The sequence below is a fragment of the Lotus japonicus genome, chromosome 1, assembly GCF_012489685.1.
Source record: "Lotus japonicus ecotype B-129 chromosome 1, LjGifu_v1.2".
NCBI classification, from domain to species: domain Eukaryota; kingdom Viridiplantae; phylum Streptophyta; class Magnoliopsida; order Fabales; family Fabaceae; genus Lotus; species Lotus japonicus.
In genome coordinates, this window is record NC_080041.1 from 83,157,360 (window position 1) to 83,178,423 (window position 21,064).

Genomic DNA, 21,064 nt, shown 5'->3' on the forward strand with positions numbered 1-21,064 from the left:
TATTAGTTACAAAATCATTTTTGAACAATATCTTCTAATCAATGTTATCAATTCTTTTCACTAGTACCTCCAAAGGTTTTTTTTTATAAATGTTCATATCCTAACCGAGTTTTCATCAGCTTCTTTTTGTAGATGTCACCCCAATAGCTTCTCTTATACACCCATTAGATATCTTTTCATTTTTAGTATGACAACTCATCGTTCTTAACACTATTGTTTCTATTATTTCTGCAACTCAAACTATATTAATATTTATTTGGAGACTAATGTGCGAAAACAAATTATGGAAAGAAAAAAAGTAAACGATTCTTCTATCATACATTTCCATTGTGTTGTGTTTAGTCGGAGATAAGAATATGGTGAGAAATGGAGTAGCAAGAACTAATTTCCTTTATTTTATTGAATGAGCCTCTTGTGAGCACATTCTACAACAATGTTTCACCTTATTTCGAAGCAAACAATATATAAAGACAGACTTATCAAGACTAAATCTATTATGTAAATGTTTGAGTAAGCGTCATGGGCCACTTGGCATGTGTTTTTCAGTAATCAATAAGTGAGATAATTCTTTAAATGTGTGTTTTGTTTAGTCGGACGCGGAACCAAACCTAGTATATGGATATAATTCTTTAAATGTGCGGATATAACTCTATGTAACTTTTTGTTAAAGTAAAAATTTCTTCAACAAAAAGTATCTTAAAATAGAATGTTATTTTTCAATTTTCATATTTTCTAATGAGTATCCAAATGTATTCTATATACATTCTCATGACATATGAGAGTTGAAATTTACTTAATAGCAGTTGATAACTTGAGACTGAGAATCTGGGATGCATGTTTATTTTCCCTTAACTATTTTCTTGACCATTGAAAACATAAATAATATGTTCAAAAAAAAGAAAGCATAAATAATAAAATTAAATGAAAAAAATGTAAGAAATGAATGTGTGTGTGTTTTTTACTTTTTTTAAAGATTACACAAATGACCCGAAATGGGTTTGAAAGTTTGGCCCAAACTGTTTGAGTCCACTATGGCTCTCACCACGCAACATTATCATTCGAAGTAAGGATCCAACCCAAACCCAGGCCAGAATCAACCATGCTCAGACAGATTCTTCTGCTTCGCGCTCGCCTCCATAGCCCCACCGCCAGAGCCGTTGTGGCGCGTCACCGGCCGTGGTGCAGCGCCACCACGGACTCGCCGTCGAAAGTAATCCCCAGCACCACCTTCAATCTGCGGGATCAGAAATGGAGGGATAATGAAGAGGAGATTCTCAGGGACATTGAACCCATCGTTTTGCTTGCCAAGGACATTCTTTTCTCGCCAAGGTCCCTCTCTAATTTCGTCTCTTCAAAACAAAATTTGCTATTCTCTTTTATTCATTCTGTTTTGTTCTCCAGGTACATGGATGGACAGGTACTGAATGTGGCGGAGGAGAAAGCTATAGTAGACAAGCTCCTTGCTTACCATCCAGATTCTGAAGATAAGATTGGATGTGGTCTTGAATCCATTATGGTAAGTGCTCAATCTGTGATAATGTGATTACATTGGTTATTCTGCTTTTTTCTACTTAATTGCAATTCAACTTCTACTTGTGTTTGTCCTAACTCACTAACATGTTAAGTCTAATTATTTTTGGCTTTAAATAAAACAAATAATATATGTGTTCAACAAGTGTCTATCCAACAAGAGGTGTCGGCTCAAGAGTCCGAGTCGAAGAAAAACATTATTTTGCTCGAATACCGCCATAAAGGTGTTTGACATGTGTCGTACGAGTGTCGTAGGGTGTCGGTGTTTGACACGGGGACACGCCTTCCAAGAGAAGTGTCGGTGGTTAGAGGTAATTACTCATGCAAGCAGACGTTACGTTTAACATTCACTTCGAGACAACCGGTGAATGGAACTCTTCTTAAGTACTGTGATGAATTGCATTGGTTTGGGCCTTTAAAGCTCCACTTCTAACATATATATTTCATTAATCTATATATATCTTAGAAGTGAGCCTTTAAGGTTTCAAATCACAAACTAACTAATATACACTAACAAGTGTTTTATAACTAATTATTAATCATTTGGGGGTCTGAATTAGTTTAAGCAAGGATGGTCTGCTTATACGATACTTTGAGTGAAGAGACAATAAACTTCAGTAAAACTAAGCCAAAATTTTAAAACTTGTAATTTAATCTGCTACTCGCTATGCAGTGTTCTATCAGTCTTGTGATTTTGAAAGGGTTAACATTTGCATTGTTTTCGCCAATGTTTAATACCTTCTGAAGCTGTTATCTTCTATTGCTGCTTAGGTTACATTCTTTGATTAGATAAAATGTCTTATGGTGCTGCTCATAGATAAGTCAGATATAGAAACGTTTGTGACTTTGTGTGCCAGGTCCTTATGAAATTTTGGATATTCTTGCTAATCTTTTACTTAAAAGATAGTATGCTTTTAATCTCTTATTCCTTATTTTGGCTTGCTGATCACAATATTGATCCAAGCATGTTTATGCTAATTGATCAATGACATGAGAGCAATATAGCCCTTGCTTGGATTATACTCAAAAGTTTGTGTCTCCCAGATCCCTCTGCTGCCAAATAAACCCTTCATCTTTGGATTCCAATGTATCCTTTAGTGTTTGATTTGTACATTATTGGTTTGATCTTCAGTTATGCAGACCACACCCTTCCTTTTGAGTTGAAATTTGATAACTAAGGCCATAGATCCAATGGGGGTGGGGTGGGGTGGGTTCATTATGGTGTTTGCCCTGCACTTTTTTTTTTTCAATTATAAACTTGGTTTTTGTAGACATTTCCTATTTTTTTGAAATTTACAATGTCTGGCCTAAGATTGTTGAACTTCAGCTATCATTGTTTGGATTTGCTTGTCAATGATCTGCTATGGTTATTTTCCAAAGTAGGTTGCAAGTATGGATATGATTTATTTTTTTGTAGGTTGACCGTCACCCCGAATTTGGGTACTCAAGGTGTCTTTTTGTTGTAAGAACTGATGGTGTTTGGATCGACTTCTCCTATAAGTGGTGCCTTCAGAATTACATCAGAGATAAGTACCCTATCCACGCAGAAAGGTTTATTCAAAAACATTTTAAGGATAACAAGTGTCTTTCGAAATACATCAAAGATAAGTACCCGGCCCTCAAAGAAAGGTTTATTCGATAAAGCTTGGGAGTTGTTGATGTATGTAAAGTCAGAATTTGTTTACTTTGGTATGCCAGTATTTGATAATTGGACTACTTTTTACATCTTTTCTCACCCTTCATTGTTCAGTGGCTTGCCTAGATAATTGATGGTAGTAGATAATCTTTGGCTGGGACTGGGATGTCAAGTTTATTTTGAAAGAAACGCAGAAAATGGTGGAAGTGAACTTCACTTATTAGACTTGTGGAAAACTTTGCTGGCGATGCAGAAATCAGTAGTTAGATAACTTGTATGCAAATGAAATTTTGCTGATTGACCACCTGTAACTTACCACCTTAGATATCCTCATTCAGTCTTGCAGCATTTTTAAATGTTTGATGTTGTATTCTCTGAAACATTGAATTTTTTTACTACTGACCTTTTTGGAGGATGTTCTCGTCCGGAATCTGAATTCGTTCCAGAGAATCACCATAACGTTGCTTGGGTCGTGGTAGCGAAGGCAACTACGAAAGAAGAGGTAGTAAATAGTACACTACTCTGGAAATTTCAGCAAAGTGAGTGAAAATGCTAGGATATTTAGTTTTTTTTTATCAGCAAATTGAAAGTATATATATAAATATAGGACTAGGATATTTAGTTGGAGACACACCACAACAACAAAAGTCTTATCTCACTAAGGTATATTTTGATTGATGGCTTCGGAGCGGGGTGAGATGAGATGAAATCAAATGGTTTTATTTGATTTTGTTAAATGAGGATAAAATTAAACGAAAGGTGGTAAAATGAAATGAAATGAAATGGAAGGTGATAAAATTTCCATCCAATTTCATTTCATGCCATCAATTTTAACACCTTTCAATTTGGATGGAAGAGATTAGATGAGACACTCATAAACCAAACTATAAAGTTTTCTTTTTACCCTCACTTATATATCTAATATTAGTATTCTAAGAATAAGGATAATACAAGAATAAAAGGAAATTACAACTCATTTTGATATGTCCTTCCATCATGAAATATCCCAACCTTGGAAGGGTAATTTAATTCATTTCCATCTTGTTCCATTATATTTCATTTGTTTTGTTCCATTATGTTTTGTCAATTTAAACATAGACTAAGTGAGATTAGCTATATGAATTATTCTATACTTTGACCTTGATTAAAAACCGATTTTTGAGGTATATTTTTGTTTACGAAGTCATTTTTAAACAATATCTTCTCATCTTTTTGGGATCCCTTTACACTCATCATGGGAATAAGGATGGTGTTATCCATTTTTCATGGGTGCCTCCAAAGTTTTTATTGTACATGTTCATATCTTAACCGATTTTTCTTTCGCTTCTTCTCGTAGATGTTATCCCAATAGCTTCTCTTATACACTCATTAGGTTTTTATCATTTTTTAGTGTTGCAACTTACAACTCATCCTTCTTAACACTATTGTTTCTGTGCTCAAACTTTTTTCTCTTGTTGACCTGTTATATTAATATTTATTTGGAGACGAATGGTGGAAAAACAAATTATGGACAGAATATGAAACAATTATTCTTTCACATTTCCATTGTGTTGTGTTTAGTTGGAGATAGAAATGTGGTGAGAAATGGAGTAGCAATAAGTAAGATAGTTCTTTAAATACGTGTGTTTTTTATCTTCAGACGCGGAATCAAACTTAGTATATGAAGTATGTGGATCAAAGTTGTTACCGAGTTTGTTTGGATTCTTCTTTTTAAGTATGAGAATACGAAAATAACACAGGTAGTTTTTGTTAAAGTAACAATTTCTTTAATAAAAAGTATCTCATGATGTATTATTTTTTCAATTTCATACTTTCTAACTGATATCCAAACGTACTCTATATATATTCTCATCAGACATGGGCATTGAAATTTAGTAATCTACTTAATAGCAGTTGATAACCTTGATACTGAGAATTTGAGATGCATTTTCATCTTTCCCTAACTATTTTCTTGACCATTAAAATTATGGAAATAAGTCAAATAATGAAATTATATGAAGAAAAAAATGTGAGAAAGGACCAAAAAAAAAAAAGGACCCAACCCAACCCAGGCCAGAATCAACCATGGCCGCTCCTCTTCTTCTCAGACAGGTTCTCCTGCTTCGCGCTTGCCTCCATAGCCACACCGCCAGAGCCGTTGTCGCGCGCCACCGTCTGTGGTGCAGCGCCGCCACGAACTCACCGTCGAATGAGGCGGAGGAGAAAGCAATCCCCAGCACCACCTTCAACCTGCGGAGCGATAAGTACCAGGCAAATCACCCGCGTTGGGAGGATGATCCTGACTATCGGAAATGGAGGGTTAAAGAAGAGGAGATTCTCAAGGACATTGAACCTATCATGTTGCTTATGAAGGATATTCTCCATTCGCGAAAGTATGTTCCTAATTTCGTCTCTGCAAATCAGTTTTGCCATTTTTTCTTCGCGATTGATTTGTTTACTCTGTTTTGTTGTCCAGGTATATGGATGGACAGAGACTGAGTGTGGAGGATGAGAAAGATATAGTGGAGAAGCTACTTGCTTATCATCCACACTCTGAAGATAAGATTGGGTCTGGTCTTGAATCCATTATGGTAAGTGCTTTTGTTTGTTTTGGTTCTCTTGTTTTGATAGGAATGCGATTGAACGTTGTTTAAATTGTCATTACATTGGTTGCTCTGCTGCTATGGCTTGTTTGTACTAGTTTGCAAGTTCTACTTAAACCCTAAAGTCACTAACCTAGATTAAGTGATTAACATTACTATCACGTGAGTTTGGGTTATAAAATTCTAATGATTCCCTTGAATCAAGACATGCATTCTGGGTTAGTGTTTTATTACTAATTATCATCATCATCATCATTTGGGGTGTCGAATGAGTTTAAGCAAGGATGATCTGCTTATATGATATTCTGAGCTATTTCCAAACTTCCAATCATAATATCAATACATAGTGCTATCTTGTGATTGTGATTGTGACATTGTGTTGCCTCCATTGGCTGTATTAAGATGAGGGGTTATCTTTGTTATAACTGGTTTTTAAATTCAAGAATACTACGTCTTAAACTTTACAAATTCTACTCATGTGAAATTAGGAATTAGAATATTAGATGGTACACATAGCACTTGTGTCTTGTATATGTTGTTTAGAGGAATATAAAAATTAAAAGTAAAAGACTGCCACTTTTCTTAACTTAGTGTGAGCACCATGGTTATTGGTGTGAGCTGTTAGAACCTGCAGTCTGCACTGTCTTTCTGTATAAACCATGGTTATTTCAAGCCATCACAGTCGGACTTCTGGTTTTCTTTTATAAGGTGCTGGAATCACATTTAACATTGTCTGAAGCTGCCAACAAGAATTAGCAAAACTTGTGAGATTGAACAATGTCCATTCAAAGGTCATGTGTAGATCCCTACTAGTTGTTCCTCTTTGGAAAGTCATTTATAACTTGGGAGCACCACTGCGAGCCCTCGCTTAATATTGTGGCTTATCCTGACCTTAGAATAGGGAAAAATTCTTGCCCCCTAAATTTTTTTCCATCAAAAAATACTGTCTATTTTGGCTCTACCTATTGATTTTAATATTTTGTTACTATTATGGGGAATGCTTAGCAAGTGCCCTAAAGGCACTGGTTAAGGAACAAAATATGGGAAGTTTATCATTGTAAATGCATATTTTTTGGATTCCTTAACCAATGCCCTATAGGTGGTTAGCAGGACTCTGCTTTTATTATATATTTTCAGTCCATAGTTTATTTCTGTGTTAGGAGTGATGGCGCATAAATTTTGGTGGGTTGATCAAACAGATAGCTGAAAATTACATTGGATTAGCTGGGAGAAGCTTCTAAGTGAAGGAGCAAGAGTGGATTAAGTCTCCCTGAGTTATACTTTTAGTTTTTTTTTATGGACTAAATAAGGTTGAAGACACCTTAGTTACTAGAATCTCAAGAGCCAACTAATTTTCATAATGCATAGTGGGGCTTCTTCCATAGTTTAATGGATGGCTGAGGATTTTATGAAGGATTTGGGATGGTTTATCCATTGATATTTGACAAGATCCTTAGAATCTTGAACTACCTCGTTTCAAGGTTGACCCACATATATTAGATCTTACAAATTAGCAATAAGAATGTGGTTGGCCTTATTTTGGAAAATGTTAAGGTCCCACATTGACTATTGTCATGGCTAAAGAATTTCTTATGATTGGTAGAGCAATCATCGCCTCATGAGCTAACGTTTGAGGTTGAGTTCAATTAAGTTCAAATTCTAATAATGGTATTAGAGTCAATTCAAGGTCCATTATTGGGCCATATATGGCTATAGTTATGGCTAAAGAATTTCTTATAAATGGTAGGGCAATCCTCACCTCATGAGCTAGCGTTTGAGGTTGAGTTCAATTAAATTTAAATTCTAATATGGCATTAGAGTCAATTCAAGGTCCATTATTGGGCCACATATGATGGGCCACCTATTGAAGTTTAAAGTTCAAGAATCAACCTAGTCCGTGATTGTCCTAAAAATAATAATGAAGTTAATTTGGCTCATGGGTATTCCGGAAGATGAAGTTAATCAAGCTCTGTGGATATCTCATGATGGGGATACGGGCATTTTCATAAATATGAAGTTGGTGATCTCCAAACTAACAGATGGCTTGATTGCATCAATATTTAAGTTAATGATGATTACATTCTAGAAATTCAAACAAGAGGGACAATTAACTTCAGTAACATCGTGCGCTACAGTAGAGTAACTAAGCCAAAATTTTAAACCTTACAATTTAATCTGCTACTCGTGATTTAGTGTTCTATCAGTCTTGTGCTTCTGAAAGTGTTAATATTTGCATTTTTTGCATCGATGTTTAACACATTCTGAAGCTGTTATCGTCTATTGCTGCTTAGGTTACCTCTTCAATTAGATCAAATTCCTTTACTTATGGTGCTGCTCATAGAAATGTCAAATATGAAAAAGTGTGTGTGCCGGATCCTTGTGAATTTTTGGATATTCTTGCTAATCTTTTACTTAGTAAGATATACATTTAATCTCTTGTTCCTTAGTTGGGATGCTGATCACAATATCGATCCACTCTTGTATATGCTAGTTGATCATTGACATGAGGGCAATATAGTCCTTGCTTATATCATACTCAAAAGTTTGTTGCGGAAGATAAACACTTCATACTTGAAGTTCAATTTATCCTTCACTGTTTGATTTGAATATTATTGGTTTGATCTCCCGTTCTGCTGACCACCACCTTCTTTTCAGTTGAAATTTGATAGCTAAGACCATTGATCTAATGGGAGGTCTTTCATCATGGTGTTTTCCCTGCACATTTTTTTTCCAATTATAAACTTGCTTTTTTGTATACATTTCCTATTATGTTGAAATTTACCCCAACTGACTCAAGACTGGTGAACTTCATCTATTACTATTTGGATTTGCTTGTCATTGATGTCAATGATCTGCTCTCGTTATTTTACAAAGTAGGTAGCAAGTGCTGGATATGGATATGACTTTTTTTTTCTTGTAGGTTGACCGTCACCCCCATTTTCGGCATTCAAGGTGTCTTTTTGTTGTAAGAACTGATGGAGGCTGGATCGATTTCTCCTATCAAAAGTGCCTTCGGAAATACATCAGAGATAAGTACCCTATCCATGCAGAAAGGTTTATTCGAGAACATTTTAAACGTGGGAGTGGTTGATGTATATAAAGTCAGAATTTGTCTACTTTGTTTTTGATAATATGACTACTTTTTAATCTGTTTTCACCCTTCATTATTCAGTGGCTTGCTTAGATAGTTGATGGTAATCATTGGCTGGGATGTCAAGCTTATTTTGAAAGAAACGCAAATGATTGAACTGAACTTCACTTAGTAGACTTGTGGAAAACTTTGCTGGCGATGCCGAAATTGGTGGTTAGATTTAGATAACTGTTAGGCTATAAGGAATGAGTTTTTGTTGATTGACCACTTCTATTATTGTAGGGAATTTATTATTATGCGATGTCCTCAATCATCACAAAGCAATTTAAAATGTTTCATGGTCTCTTGTCTGCAACATGGAATTTCTTAACTACTGGCTTTTTGGGGATGCTTTCTTCCGTAATCTAGATTCTTTCCCCAGAGAATCACCATGAACATTGTTTGGGTCCTGCTGGCGAATGCAACTATGGAAGAAGAGGTAGTAAGTAGTACTAGTCTGGATATTTCAGCAAAATGAGTGAGAGAAGGATAAGATTGTAATCCTGCTGAATTTTGATTGAGGTGTCGTTTGTCCAGCTATAATAATCACGGGCCATTTAGGAGTGGTTGGGGTCTAATATGTGCAAGTCAAAAGGGTCAAGCTCAGCTAGGGCAGGTTGTCTAATTAGGTTCAGTAAGGACTAAGGACTATGCATCGAAACTATGTTTGACCTACTTGTAGATTTTTAGCTGAATATGTTTCTAAATCCGGAGACAGAATCATCTTTTTGTAGATGTTGGTTTGATATTAGTCAAACACCAACAAATTCCCGTCGTTGAAACTAGGTCATCGGCCCATGTGATGACTGTATCTAAACACATGTGATCACCATGATTATGCATAACAAGCTCAAAATTAATACATATTAAATCTTTTGGGGTGCGCAATAGTATTCCCACAACCGACAGTTATGAGATTAATTTCATCTCGTCTTTGAGATCACATTAAGTGTGTGTTTGGTTTTCAGTTTGCAAAACGGAGTTTGAGTGAATGTGGGTTTGCAAAACAGAGTTTGAGTGAATGTGAGTTGAATGTAATGTGATTTATGTTTGGATACTTTTACTTTAAAGGCTTAAAAGCATTTCATGCCCCTGATATATTACGTTTGTGCAAATGTCAACCCTATTCTTTTTTCGTCTATGTTTGTACCCTTCATGTTTCATAAACGTGCACCGTTTGCCCCTCCGTTAAAAAAAGGCGCCCTTTCGTTAAAAAAAATGTCACGTTAGCATCCTACATGTCACGCCATGTCATTAAATAAAAATTTAGAACTTAGGAAAGGAGGAAGCAGGATTCGAACCCAAGATATTGGACTGGCAAAACACACACACTACCAGTTAAGCTACCAAATCAATTGGTAAATTAATGACCATAATATTATTAATAGCACTTATTTTTCATCTTCTTCAAAATTATCTTCCCCAGTTTTCCATACCCACAGATCCAAACCCACAAATCCCTCCTCCAACTATCAATCCACTCGCTGCAAGTCCACCACTTCCATAGAATAGGAACTCTCGGGGTTCAAGATTTTGGTATTTAACCCTTAATTGCGTATTCGGAAACCCTAATTCCTTCTTCAACATTCAAACCCTTCACTCACTCAGTCACTCTCTGTTCCCAATTCCCATAAGCTGCTACTGCCACAGTGCTTCATCACGCCCGGATTCTCCCTCGCCGAATCGATTTGAAGGTGTTTGGGTGTTGAGATTCTGGAACAAAGGAGCATAGAAAGGATCTAGAACCACGAAAATCCCTGCATATTTCCTCAAATCCATTCGCTTCCCTCCTGTAGTTGTGAAGCTCAACAGCAGCGGCGGCGGAGGAAACAGAGGCGTGCTTGCCGTTGAAAGATGAGATCGTGGCGTGGACGGATGATACGACGGCGGCGAGGGAGAGCGGGAAGCAAAGGAGCGAGAAGAGGCCTCTGTTTTGGTTAACATGGAATTGGTGTATAAGGATAAGAGAATTGAAGAATAGTACGGGTTTGATTCATTCATTGTAGTTTGGAGAGAGTTGGAAGGTTGTGGAGAGTGGGGGAGAAGAAAACACAAGATTTAGAGTTGGAAACCCAAAAACGTGAAGATGATGAATTTGAAGAAGATGAAGAATAAGTATGATATTAATAATATTATGTTATTATCATTCCAATTGATTTGGTAGCTCAACTGGTAATGTGTGTGTTTTGCCCGTCCAACATCTTGGGTTCGAATCTTGCTCTCTCCTTTTTCAAGTTCTAAATTTTTATTTAATGACATGGCGTGACATGTAGGATGCTGACGTGGCATTTAACAGCCACGTCGTCTTTTTTTAAACGGAAAGACAACCTGCAATAGCAAGTTTAATAGTTTTTTTTTCTAAAAAAATAAAAAAAACATATATATTAGTAAACTAATTAATGAAGGATTAGGTTAATTATTAACTCAGTAATTAAAACCCAAAAAAAAACAAAATCTTCATCAAAACCCAGATTTTGTTTTTTATTGTGACACCCCAGAAATAAATTATTTTCACCAAGAGAACAACAACAGCATACGAAGCCCAGATCAAGTTAATTGTTTTAAAAAAACTCAAATTAATTCTGCAACACTCTTATTTTTTTCTTAATTCTGTGACCCAGATCCCTGCAACACTCTCATCACACCTCCACAAACACATGCATCATCCATCATCCGTTGCAATTTCTTTCCCCACAACCTCTGCAATTCAAATCCTCAACCACTCGGTTTCCTTAGATCTGGGTACCTGGAAGAAAGCGTCGCCGGTGGTACACGGACCAGATCCACCACCGCCTACACCGCTGATTGAGGAGAGAAGAGAGGCGGAAAGAAAGGAAGAAGAAGGAATCAGAAGAAGAAGAAGAATCAAACACACAAGCCACCCACAGAAACCCATTAAAGAAGAAGAAGAAGAATGTCTTTGTTGTTGAATCTCACTCGATCTCTTCATCTTCCCTTTGATCTGTGATTTGTTGTTGTATCTTTGTTTTCTCTAGGCCAGGTCTAGGGTGGGATGAGTTCGGTTTTGGTAGTGGTTTTGAGTTTGGGTCGTGGGTCATGGGTGGAGGTTTGGGTGGTGGGGTGGAGGTTTGCGTGGGTTTCGTTGGGTGAGTTTGTTGTTATGGGTTTCTGGGTTAAGTGGGTGGGAGGTGACATGGAATTTTCTCTGATGGTTGTGGCGGTGGGGGAGGGAGGAGGTGAAGGAAGCGGTGGTGGTGGTGGGAAAGGGTGAGGTTGAAGATGAGTTGGGTTGCAGTGGGGGCTCTGTGGTGAGGTTGAAGATGAAGATGATAATATATTTTTTTATTCTGGATTTGAGTGAATCTGGGTTGTTTTAGGTTGAAGATGATGAAGATGGAACTAATTTGGTGGAAGAAGATGAAGGTTGAGGGAGGTTGGTGTTGGTGGAAGAGGGTTTCAGTGATGGTGGTGGTGTTGGGGGAGAGAGGGGATTTGGTGGTGGTAGTGGTGGTGTTTGGAGATGGAGGGGATGGCTTTTGCAGAGATGGTGGGGATGAGTTTTGGGGTTTGGATCTGGTGAAGAAGGGAGTGAAAAGAGGAACAGATTAAGGAAAAAAAAAAACATTTTGAAAATATTTATTAAAGATAAATGTTTAATTAAGAAAATATGAATTTTGATTTTTTTTAAAAACCTGTTATAGTGGGCCAAAAGTGCTTGGTGCAACCTTACACAAGTTTTTAGATGACCATAATAAATTTTTCCGATGAAAAGAATGTTGTTTGGATAATTTGGTTGAAAGCACTTTTAAATGTGTCTAATTACTAAAAAGGTATGATTGTTATAATGAATTTTTGTGTGAAGGTTTTGAAATTATTATTCCTTAAATTTATTATTTTCATTATTGTTTAAGTACATTTTTTTGGGTACATGTTTAAGTACATATTAAGTAATAACATGTTTTTTATGCAATTATTTTATAGTTAATCCATCAAAATTTAATAAATTCAGAACAAATCAAAACACCAAACAAAAAATGAAATGCAAAATGAAAATTTAGCCTATCTTAAACACCAGGCTCAGGCCCAACCATTTCACACCAACAGAGGAAAGGGGATAAGAAACGTGAGGGAGGAAGAGAGAGTTTGAGATCGAGATTGACGGTGGCTTCTCGGAGGCAATCTGAAGCGACAGTGTTCCTCGCGCTGGCCAAGGATAGATTGTTAGTATGACGATGGTGCTGCCGCGGTGGTTCGCAACTTCAGTGATGATGGTGTTCCAATGAAGGGGTAGAGGAGGACGAACGAATTTGTAGTGGCTTCTTGGACTATGATGGCGGAGGTTGCAGCGTGGTGAGGTGGTGGGTGATGTGGTGTGCGATGAAGCGGTGGTCTCGAAGGTGGTGTGTAACGGTGAAGTATGAGTTTCTGGATGTGGTGGTGGGCTCAAAGGTATGAAAGATGAGGGTTTTAATGTCACTATAGGTTGGGTGATGAATTTAAATTCAGGATTAATCACCCCCAACTGACTCAACTGAACTGAGAAGTTACACTTGAGTTGAGTTGGGATGAAAGCTGGTTTAGGGGTCAAACTGAGTTGGGTGAATGTGAGTTGGAAGTTGCCAAACATCATGGCACAGAGTTACACATGAACCAAAAGTAGTTTAGGGGCACCAAACGAAAATACAAACATAGCCTAAGCAAGTGAGTCTCTCTCAATACACAAGGGCAGAGATTGAACATTTGACTAACTGTCAGCTAGCTATCTACCAACTATATTGGATCTTGTTGATATATTGTAGCTGGAGAGACTAGGTGACCTAATTATTTTGGTTCACCGGTGTAACGAGGGGTATTTTTATCAAATAACTCTTTTCTCTCTCACCCCCTCTGGTGCTTCCAAGCTGCCCCTTGCGCCTCCATCTTCCTCACCTTGACTCCTCCACTATCCAGCAATAACCTATCACCTTAAAATAACCACCTCCAAACCTCCTCCACCACCTCGTTAATATCCATCAATAACCCATCACCAGGAAATTAACCATTTCAACAAAACCTTCTCACTTGTCAAGAAACATATCAACTCATATTTAGTTAGGGTTGGGATTAAGGATTGTTTTTTGCCCACATGGCCACCACCCTCATTGGAACCACACTATGAAAACCTCCTTGCTCCGCCACAAACAGGAGTCAAACCTGGTCCACGACCACCCACTGTCATCGAACCAGAGAGTAAGGCACTATGGTTCCTCTACCATACTGCCACCATCAATGTCGTTATGACTCCACCCTCTTCCCCGCCTCCATCAACAAAACCTTACCCTAGTTCCTCTAGGAGAAAGAACAAAGAACCAAAGAGAAAGACTCGCTCGGGATCCGGATCTGAACGTCGTGGCAATCATTCTTGTAGAGCTTGTTCATGAGGTAAGAAGGAAAGACCGAGAGAGCTTGGATCAGAAAAAAAGGTTGAAACTTGGTGATTGTGCATTGGTTCCGTGAGGTTGTGATATGAAGTTTGTAATATGGGATCTTGGTAGCGGGATACAAGACTTGAAATTTTCTCATGCACTCCTCCACCATCTTCACATCTTCAACAACTTCGTTTCTATTCATGTCTTTGAAATCTTATGCCAAACAAGAATAAGAATGAATCAACAACCCGTTGTGGTAGCTGAAGCAAAGAAGAGGTGGTCATGTGTGGTGGCTTGAAAAGGGATTGATTGCGATTCAAAGGTTGTTGTCGTGGGTTGAAACGACATTGGTCGCGATGGTGTGGAGGTTGTATGGCGATGATTGGGAAACTAGAGAAAGATATTAGGGTGGTATTACAATTTTACCATTTTAATACAAAATTTAATTCTAACCACTAATCTAAAAAACATTTCAAAATTTCAAAATTCAATAGTGTTTATTCATGGTCCAATGATGATAGACCAAATTTTAAAATGTCTCCCTAATCTTATAATATCCAATATTTAATCATCATCTTGTCTTACTTTATAATCTGTATCTTGTTAGTAGTGACTACTGACTAGTGAAAACATAAGTAAAAAAAAGCAGCGGTAAGAGGAATAGAGAAAGGTCAACCCCTCCAATTATTACATTGCATTATAAGGGATCTTTAGTGAGCCGGGATCCTCTCAAGTGTAAAAAAACTTGAGAGTGTCAAGTTTTACCATCTCACCATTAACTTTTGTGTAGATAATAAATGAAAAATAAAATAAAATAAAATTAATGGTGAGATGATGAAACTTGACACTCTCAAGTTTTTTTACACATGAGAGGATCCAAACCCGATCTTTAGTAGTTACTGTTATGCTGTTTTATGATTACGGGAAAAACATTATCATAAGTTCTTTCTGACTATGCTTTGTGGACCCGTCTAACCCAGCTGGATTAAGATCCTTGTGGGCCATCATTTCCCAACCCACACACCATTATTATGACAAATATTTACTTTTTTTAGTACGGCTTGGATCCAGATCAAAAAACACGAAGTACGGCTGGGATCATCGATCATAAGAATGTTTAACAATTTAAATAATCTGGCAAATATATATAATAATGTGATAATATGACTTATAGACTTATAGTTATATGAGAAAATATTAAAGGGTTCTACTATACAGGGTACGATCTGTAGAAAAGGGTTATGAGTCCCAATAAAGGGTTTTACTTTATTTTCTTCTGCTCTATACGATTGAAATGGAGGAAAAGAAATCAGCCACTTTCTAATCATTCAGAGAGTTGGCTTGTCTGACTTTGACCACTATGAAGTGGGAGTTGCTGTTTTGGGGGGAGAAAGTTATAAAAGAAAGCTCATAATTTTCTTCTCATGAAGAAAAAATAAAAGTTGATTTAGTAGAGTTCAGTACGAAAATAGAAATTGCTTTGACATATAAGCCACTAATAAACTATGCTTAAACAATGGAATCAGGTATCCTTTATAAACTATACTACATTCACATATTTCATGAAGTGCGAAACAGTTGTTGTATATCACCAACATTTATAACGGTTTTAGGAGACTATAGTTTGGTATGTACTGTGTGAGAGTAAACACTAGTGAGAAAAGTATCTTGTTGCTTTGGTAGTGGAATAAACACCACGATGACCAATTTCCACAATCCACAACCACCACGATATCTACCATCACCTTTCTTATTTCACCACCATCACATGCATTTGCATTGGGTGATTCTATCTCACTCACCTGCTTGCACTACCAAGAATTCTTTTTTGAACATTTCTCTTTCTCTTTATGTCTCCACCCAACTTCATTCCTTGGAGATCGAGCCTCTAAAAGAAGCAGAGAGGAATTGAAAACAAAGATGCAAAGAAAAAGAAAAGAAAAGAAAGCAACTTATCATCACAGAACCCTACACGCGTACGTCGCATTTTCATAGTAGTACTCTACCCAGCAGTACAAAATTTCTACTATATGCTCTCCATAAATAATTTTGACCATAATGGTATTCAATTTAGTTTTGAATATCCGTTATACTAAATGTGAATGTGAATCCACATTGAAATCAAGTGATAAAATCATATTTCTCTCATAGGTGAAATCATGTTAGCATATGTTTTAAAATTTTGCTATGATTTATTCTAAACCATGATCAATTCTGCAAAGAATGTTATGAGAATAGCTAGCTTATAAGTTTTAGAATTGATCTTATCACTAAAAAAATTGATCCAAATAAGAATAAATAATTCTTCGAGTAACTCCAAAGACATGCTCAGCTCTACTATGATCTCACTCCGACATCCTCTAGCTCTGCTTTAATTTGCTGATCCTTCTGCTTAAACGGTTCAGTGCTCTGTTGCAGGCATTTAATTGAACATTGCAGTGCAGAGATATCTCTTTATCGTACGACAAAAAAGAAGAATTGAGTTGTCCTTGTGTTTTGTGGTGTTAATGTGTTATGCATTAGTAGTAAATTAGTTTGGAAAGTGTATGCATGCTTCCGTAATTGTCATATTGCGTTACAGATTTGGCCTGGGTCTGTGAACCATAGGGAATGACACACTACATATGAAATTAAATCTTATCAAGGGGTTGGGGTTGTATCTACGTCTCTTTCTAAAAATCTTCTTTGGATTACCCCGTTAGATCCACTATGCAGGTTAGGCTTGCATCGGTTTTCTGCGCGAAAGGATCATCTTTTTTTTAATAGAGTAAATTACATTCGATTAAAGGTATTTCTACCTGAGTACCTGACATTTAACTCTGCGGGATATAAATCCGAAATTAATTCATACAAATTTAACTAAAAATTCTTGTAAAAATATCAAATGACTTGAATGGATTGGTTATAGAAACTTTATGTGAGCCGAGTCGGGGCACGTCGGCCTAACGATAACACCCTAGGGATAAATGATGATATAATAAGAATATAGGTGAGAGATAGAAAAAAAATATGAGTACAAATGAGATGAAACAAAAAGTGATATATATGTGAATGAGTAAATATTTAACACTTACCTATACCTTCTATTAACTCATTTCATTATTCATTAATATATTTAAAATTATATCATCCAAAACAGAGTCAAGAGCATCGATTAACAGTTTGGATTGGTATAGGAATCTAATCCAAACCGTAGCTTCAGTGCTGAAACCACTGTCTATAGAAGTGGAAGTCAGGTTCCAGTAAACAATACACAATAAGAACAAATAAAATATTCTGCATCAGGAAATGACAACTCATTCAGAACAATGTTATTAATGCTCCAATGACAAAAAAAGGTTTTCTTATTGCAAAAATATCAGTCTAGTGTTAGATCAGGATGAGAGGTTCGTGAAAGCTCGAACGAGGCTTTACCATGCTGTGATTCTGCCTGTCATCAGAGACATGAGAGATGTTATTTAATTTACTTGTGTTGGGTACTGTGTGCAGTTTTAATTCCCGCGCCAATTGTTCTGTCCTCTCCTTATATTATTACTATTAGTAATAGTAAGAGAATGCTAATAACACTTGTTTTCGCAGTATATTTTTTAACGTTTTCTTATTTAATAGTTGAGATTTAAGTGATTACTTTTAAATTAGAAGCGAAACTTATATTTTGGTTAATTGTGAAATTAGTCTTCCGTTTGTAAGCAAGTTTGATTTTATTCACTCTGAGGAAAAATGACGTTTAGTTGCGACAACTTTTACAATTATTGACGGTTTCTGATCGCCACTAAATGTCATTTTTCCTTAGAGGAACTAAAATCAAACTCGCTTACAAACGCAAAGACTAATTTAACCATTAAATCATTATTTTTATTATGACATTTTCCATAAATTTTATTTAATAAGTAAAGAATTAGTGTTAAATTAAGAGTTATTAACAATTTTCTTACAAAATGATTATGGTCAATAAAATGCTAATCTCAGTCCGCTAGGCATGTTAAGTTTTTTTCTTTTCTTTTAGGTGTTTCTTCGTAATGGGGTGGTTGCGGTTGTTGCTCCTCCTTGAATGTCCGCGATGACACAAGGGCTAGGTGAGGTCGCGAGGTTATGTTGGGCAGGCTTGCTATTGATCTTGTGTTCCGTTCTATTTGCTTGGAGACCAATTGCTTTACTCTCTTTGAGCTACGAAGGAAAGTTGGGAGGGGAGATCTTATTTGTCTACTTTAGTGCAGGTGGCACATTCTTTTGTTGTTTATATTTATTTGTTGAATTTTCTTTTTTCGTCATTATGGTAATTGTTCGCGAACTTTTTAGAGCGCAATGTAATGTCTTTTGGCCATACACTTTGGGTGGATGATGTTCCGTCGGGTCATATGTCATTTGTAAATACAGATTTGTTGGCCTTTGTGCCTTGGTTTAACCTAAAGTTTCATAAGTGTTCAAAAAGAATAATGTTTTGTTTACAAATGATTTCCACCTCCACCTTATATGAAGAAGAAGAAAAATGTAAGAAATGAGTGATATGATATGTGATGTGACAAGAAATGTCAAGAGAGATAGAAAGAAAAATGTGTTGAAATGAGATGTACGAGAAAATGAGGTGTGTATAAATCATTACTCGTTCAAAAAACTTTAAAAATATATGAAGCTGAGGTGTATCCGTGAGTTTTTGTTGGAGGAGCTGAAATAAAATAAAAAAATTATCAGAGAATATTACATTACTTTAAATGATAATTTTTATTTAAATATAACTCTACGTTCTTTTATAAAACTAAATTTATTCATTATTATATCAACGATAATCTTGTTAGCAATTTCTCTCTCAATAGAAATATATATATATATATATATGTGTGTTTATATATATATATATATATAATAAATTTCTAAGAATGACATCTTCGATATTATTGTTTTGAGACCGAGTCTTAAAAACTTTAATTGTAGAAAAGTTTGTTCTACGGATGTTGTCGAAACATGAAATATTAAAATAAGACGTATCAATCCATGATCAACAAGTGAAAATATTTGTACTTTTTCAGTTTTAACTAACCCTTGGTAAGACTGGGATTAGGGGTGAGAATAGGCCAGACCGTTCGTAGGGGCCTATGGCCTAGCCTACCACAGGCTCAGGCCAGGCCAGGCTAAATTGGTAGATAGGCAAGGCTTAGGCTTTTTAAAAAGCACATTTAGTTAAAAAGGCTAGGCTCAGGCTATTTAAAAAGTCTTTTAAGCCTTATAGGCTGGCCTATTTAAGTAAAAATAATTAGTATTTTTCTGGTACATTGTAAATATCATTAGTATAAATATATTTTACTATTGATGATGTTTATATATTAGAAAATTATCATAATATCTTAATATTATATACTTATTGACATTTTTATATATTTAAGCAAATTGACTTATATAATGACTCAAAGTTATAAGTCTATTTAGAAATAGATGTATAACGTATTTAAATACCTTAATATGAAGTTTGATTTTATACTGGCTCTCCGACTCTAAGAAACCAACATAATCTCCCGTTTAGTTTCATTTCTACCTAATAGCTTATAATATTATGAGTACGATTGTTGAAAAAATTATTTTAGTATAATTTAACCCGTTAGTTTATAAGTTTGATAGCTTCTTTACAAATAATTTTGTTAGCAAACGTAAAACTTTTGTTGTGAAATAGGCCTTTAAATAGGCTACCAGGCCAGGCTTTCGAGAAGGCCAGGCCAGGCTAAAAAAAAAGCCTTTGACAGGCCACAGGCCAGGCTCAGGCCTTAAGATTTTTAAACAGGCTAGGCTTATTTACGTAAAGCCTACCTAGGCCCAGCCTATTCCCACCCCTAACTGGGATAAACTAGACATTTTTTCTAAATCAAGATCATGAAAATCATCTAAAAGATAACGTCTTAGCAGAAACGAGAAACTCTTTTTCCTAGTCTCAAGCTCATCCAAAGATATTAATATTGGCTTTTTGATGCTCTTGTAACTTCTCAGGACTTTTTGGTGAAACACAAACCGCATTGATTATATCAATCAAAATTTTTAAGAACTCATGAACTTCATTGGCTTCTATGGTTGGTACAACAAATGTTAGTTGAAGTGAAACAATAAATATAATAAGCATACTCGCATTTTATTAAATTTACAAAGTTATTGGGACCTAACTAAGTGTAAAAAAAAATATTTTATACAAATATATATATGGTGAGTAAAAAACAAAATTATTGAGGTCGTAACCCCTACATGCCCCTCTCTGATTATGCCTAGTTAATCAGCATGTCAAGATATCAATTGAACCTAAATTCATAAATTTATTTCTTTTCTCTTTACCAATATTTCAAGGTCATTAATTGTAAGCCTTACATTTTTTTTTCTAAAATCAATATGCCCTGTTTATAAGGTAAGTAAGAGTGTAAGACCAGGTTGAGTTTAAATTAAAAAACTGCAGTGATGTCTATGTAAAATCTAGACATGAAACAAATTATACTTTGATTTAACAAGCACTAGAGGGTTTTCAATGAAAATCACATCACACTGCCATTTTAGTCCCCATAATACAGTTTTAGTCTCATTATTTAATTTTCCACCATTTATTAAAATCCTTCTATTTTGGACAATGGGTAGTCCCAGGCCTATTAAAAACCTTCTGTCACACCCTGACTCAATTGTACAGTGGTAGCTGAATCAGGGTCTAAACATTCTAATAATAAACCAAAGTCATAATTAACACCATGATTATGATAATTAATCTTAACGACCTGGAAGGGAAGGGTATCCATTAAATTGCAGGGTACAATTGTCACGTGTCAAGTAAATGAACTGCTTCATCATCATC

General features: G+C 35.9%; 2 protein-coding genes across 3 annotated transcripts; both read left to right on the plus strand.

The window, feature by feature from the left end:
• The first annotated feature begins 1,062 nt into the window (after window positions 1-1,062).
• LOC130722624 (protein DCL homolog, chloroplastic-like) lies at window positions 1,063-3,581 on the plus strand. 2 transcript variants are annotated; one of them, XM_057573436.1, is made up of 4 exons: window positions 1,063-1,329; window positions 1,402-1,516; window positions 2,948-3,190; window positions 3,281-3,581. In XM_057573436.1, exons 1-3 carry the CDS (start codon window positions 1,100-1,102, stop codon window positions 3,170-3,172), a joined length of 570 nt encoding a protein of 189 aa, XP_057429419.1. In that variant the 5' UTR covers window positions 1,063-1,099; the 3' UTR covers window positions 3,173-3,190; window positions 3,281-3,581. The 2 variants fall into 2 exon arrangements, with proteins under 2 accessions (XP_057429419.1, XP_057429412.1); XM_057573429.1 differs by having other exon boundaries at window positions 1,064-1,329; window positions 2,948-3,581.
• A 1,404-nt stretch (window positions 3,582-4,985) lies between these two features.
• Window positions 4,986-9,159, plus strand: LOC130722618 (protein DCL homolog, chloroplastic-like). The gene is made up of 3 exons (XM_057573416.1): window positions 4,986-5,538; window positions 5,622-5,736; window positions 8,669-9,159. Exons 1-3 carry the CDS (start codon window positions 5,231-5,233, stop codon window positions 8,837-8,839), a joined length of 594 nt encoding a protein of 197 aa, XP_057429399.1. The 5' UTR covers window positions 4,986-5,230; the 3' UTR covers window positions 8,840-9,159.
• Window positions 9,160-21,064: the final 11,905 nt, after the last annotated feature.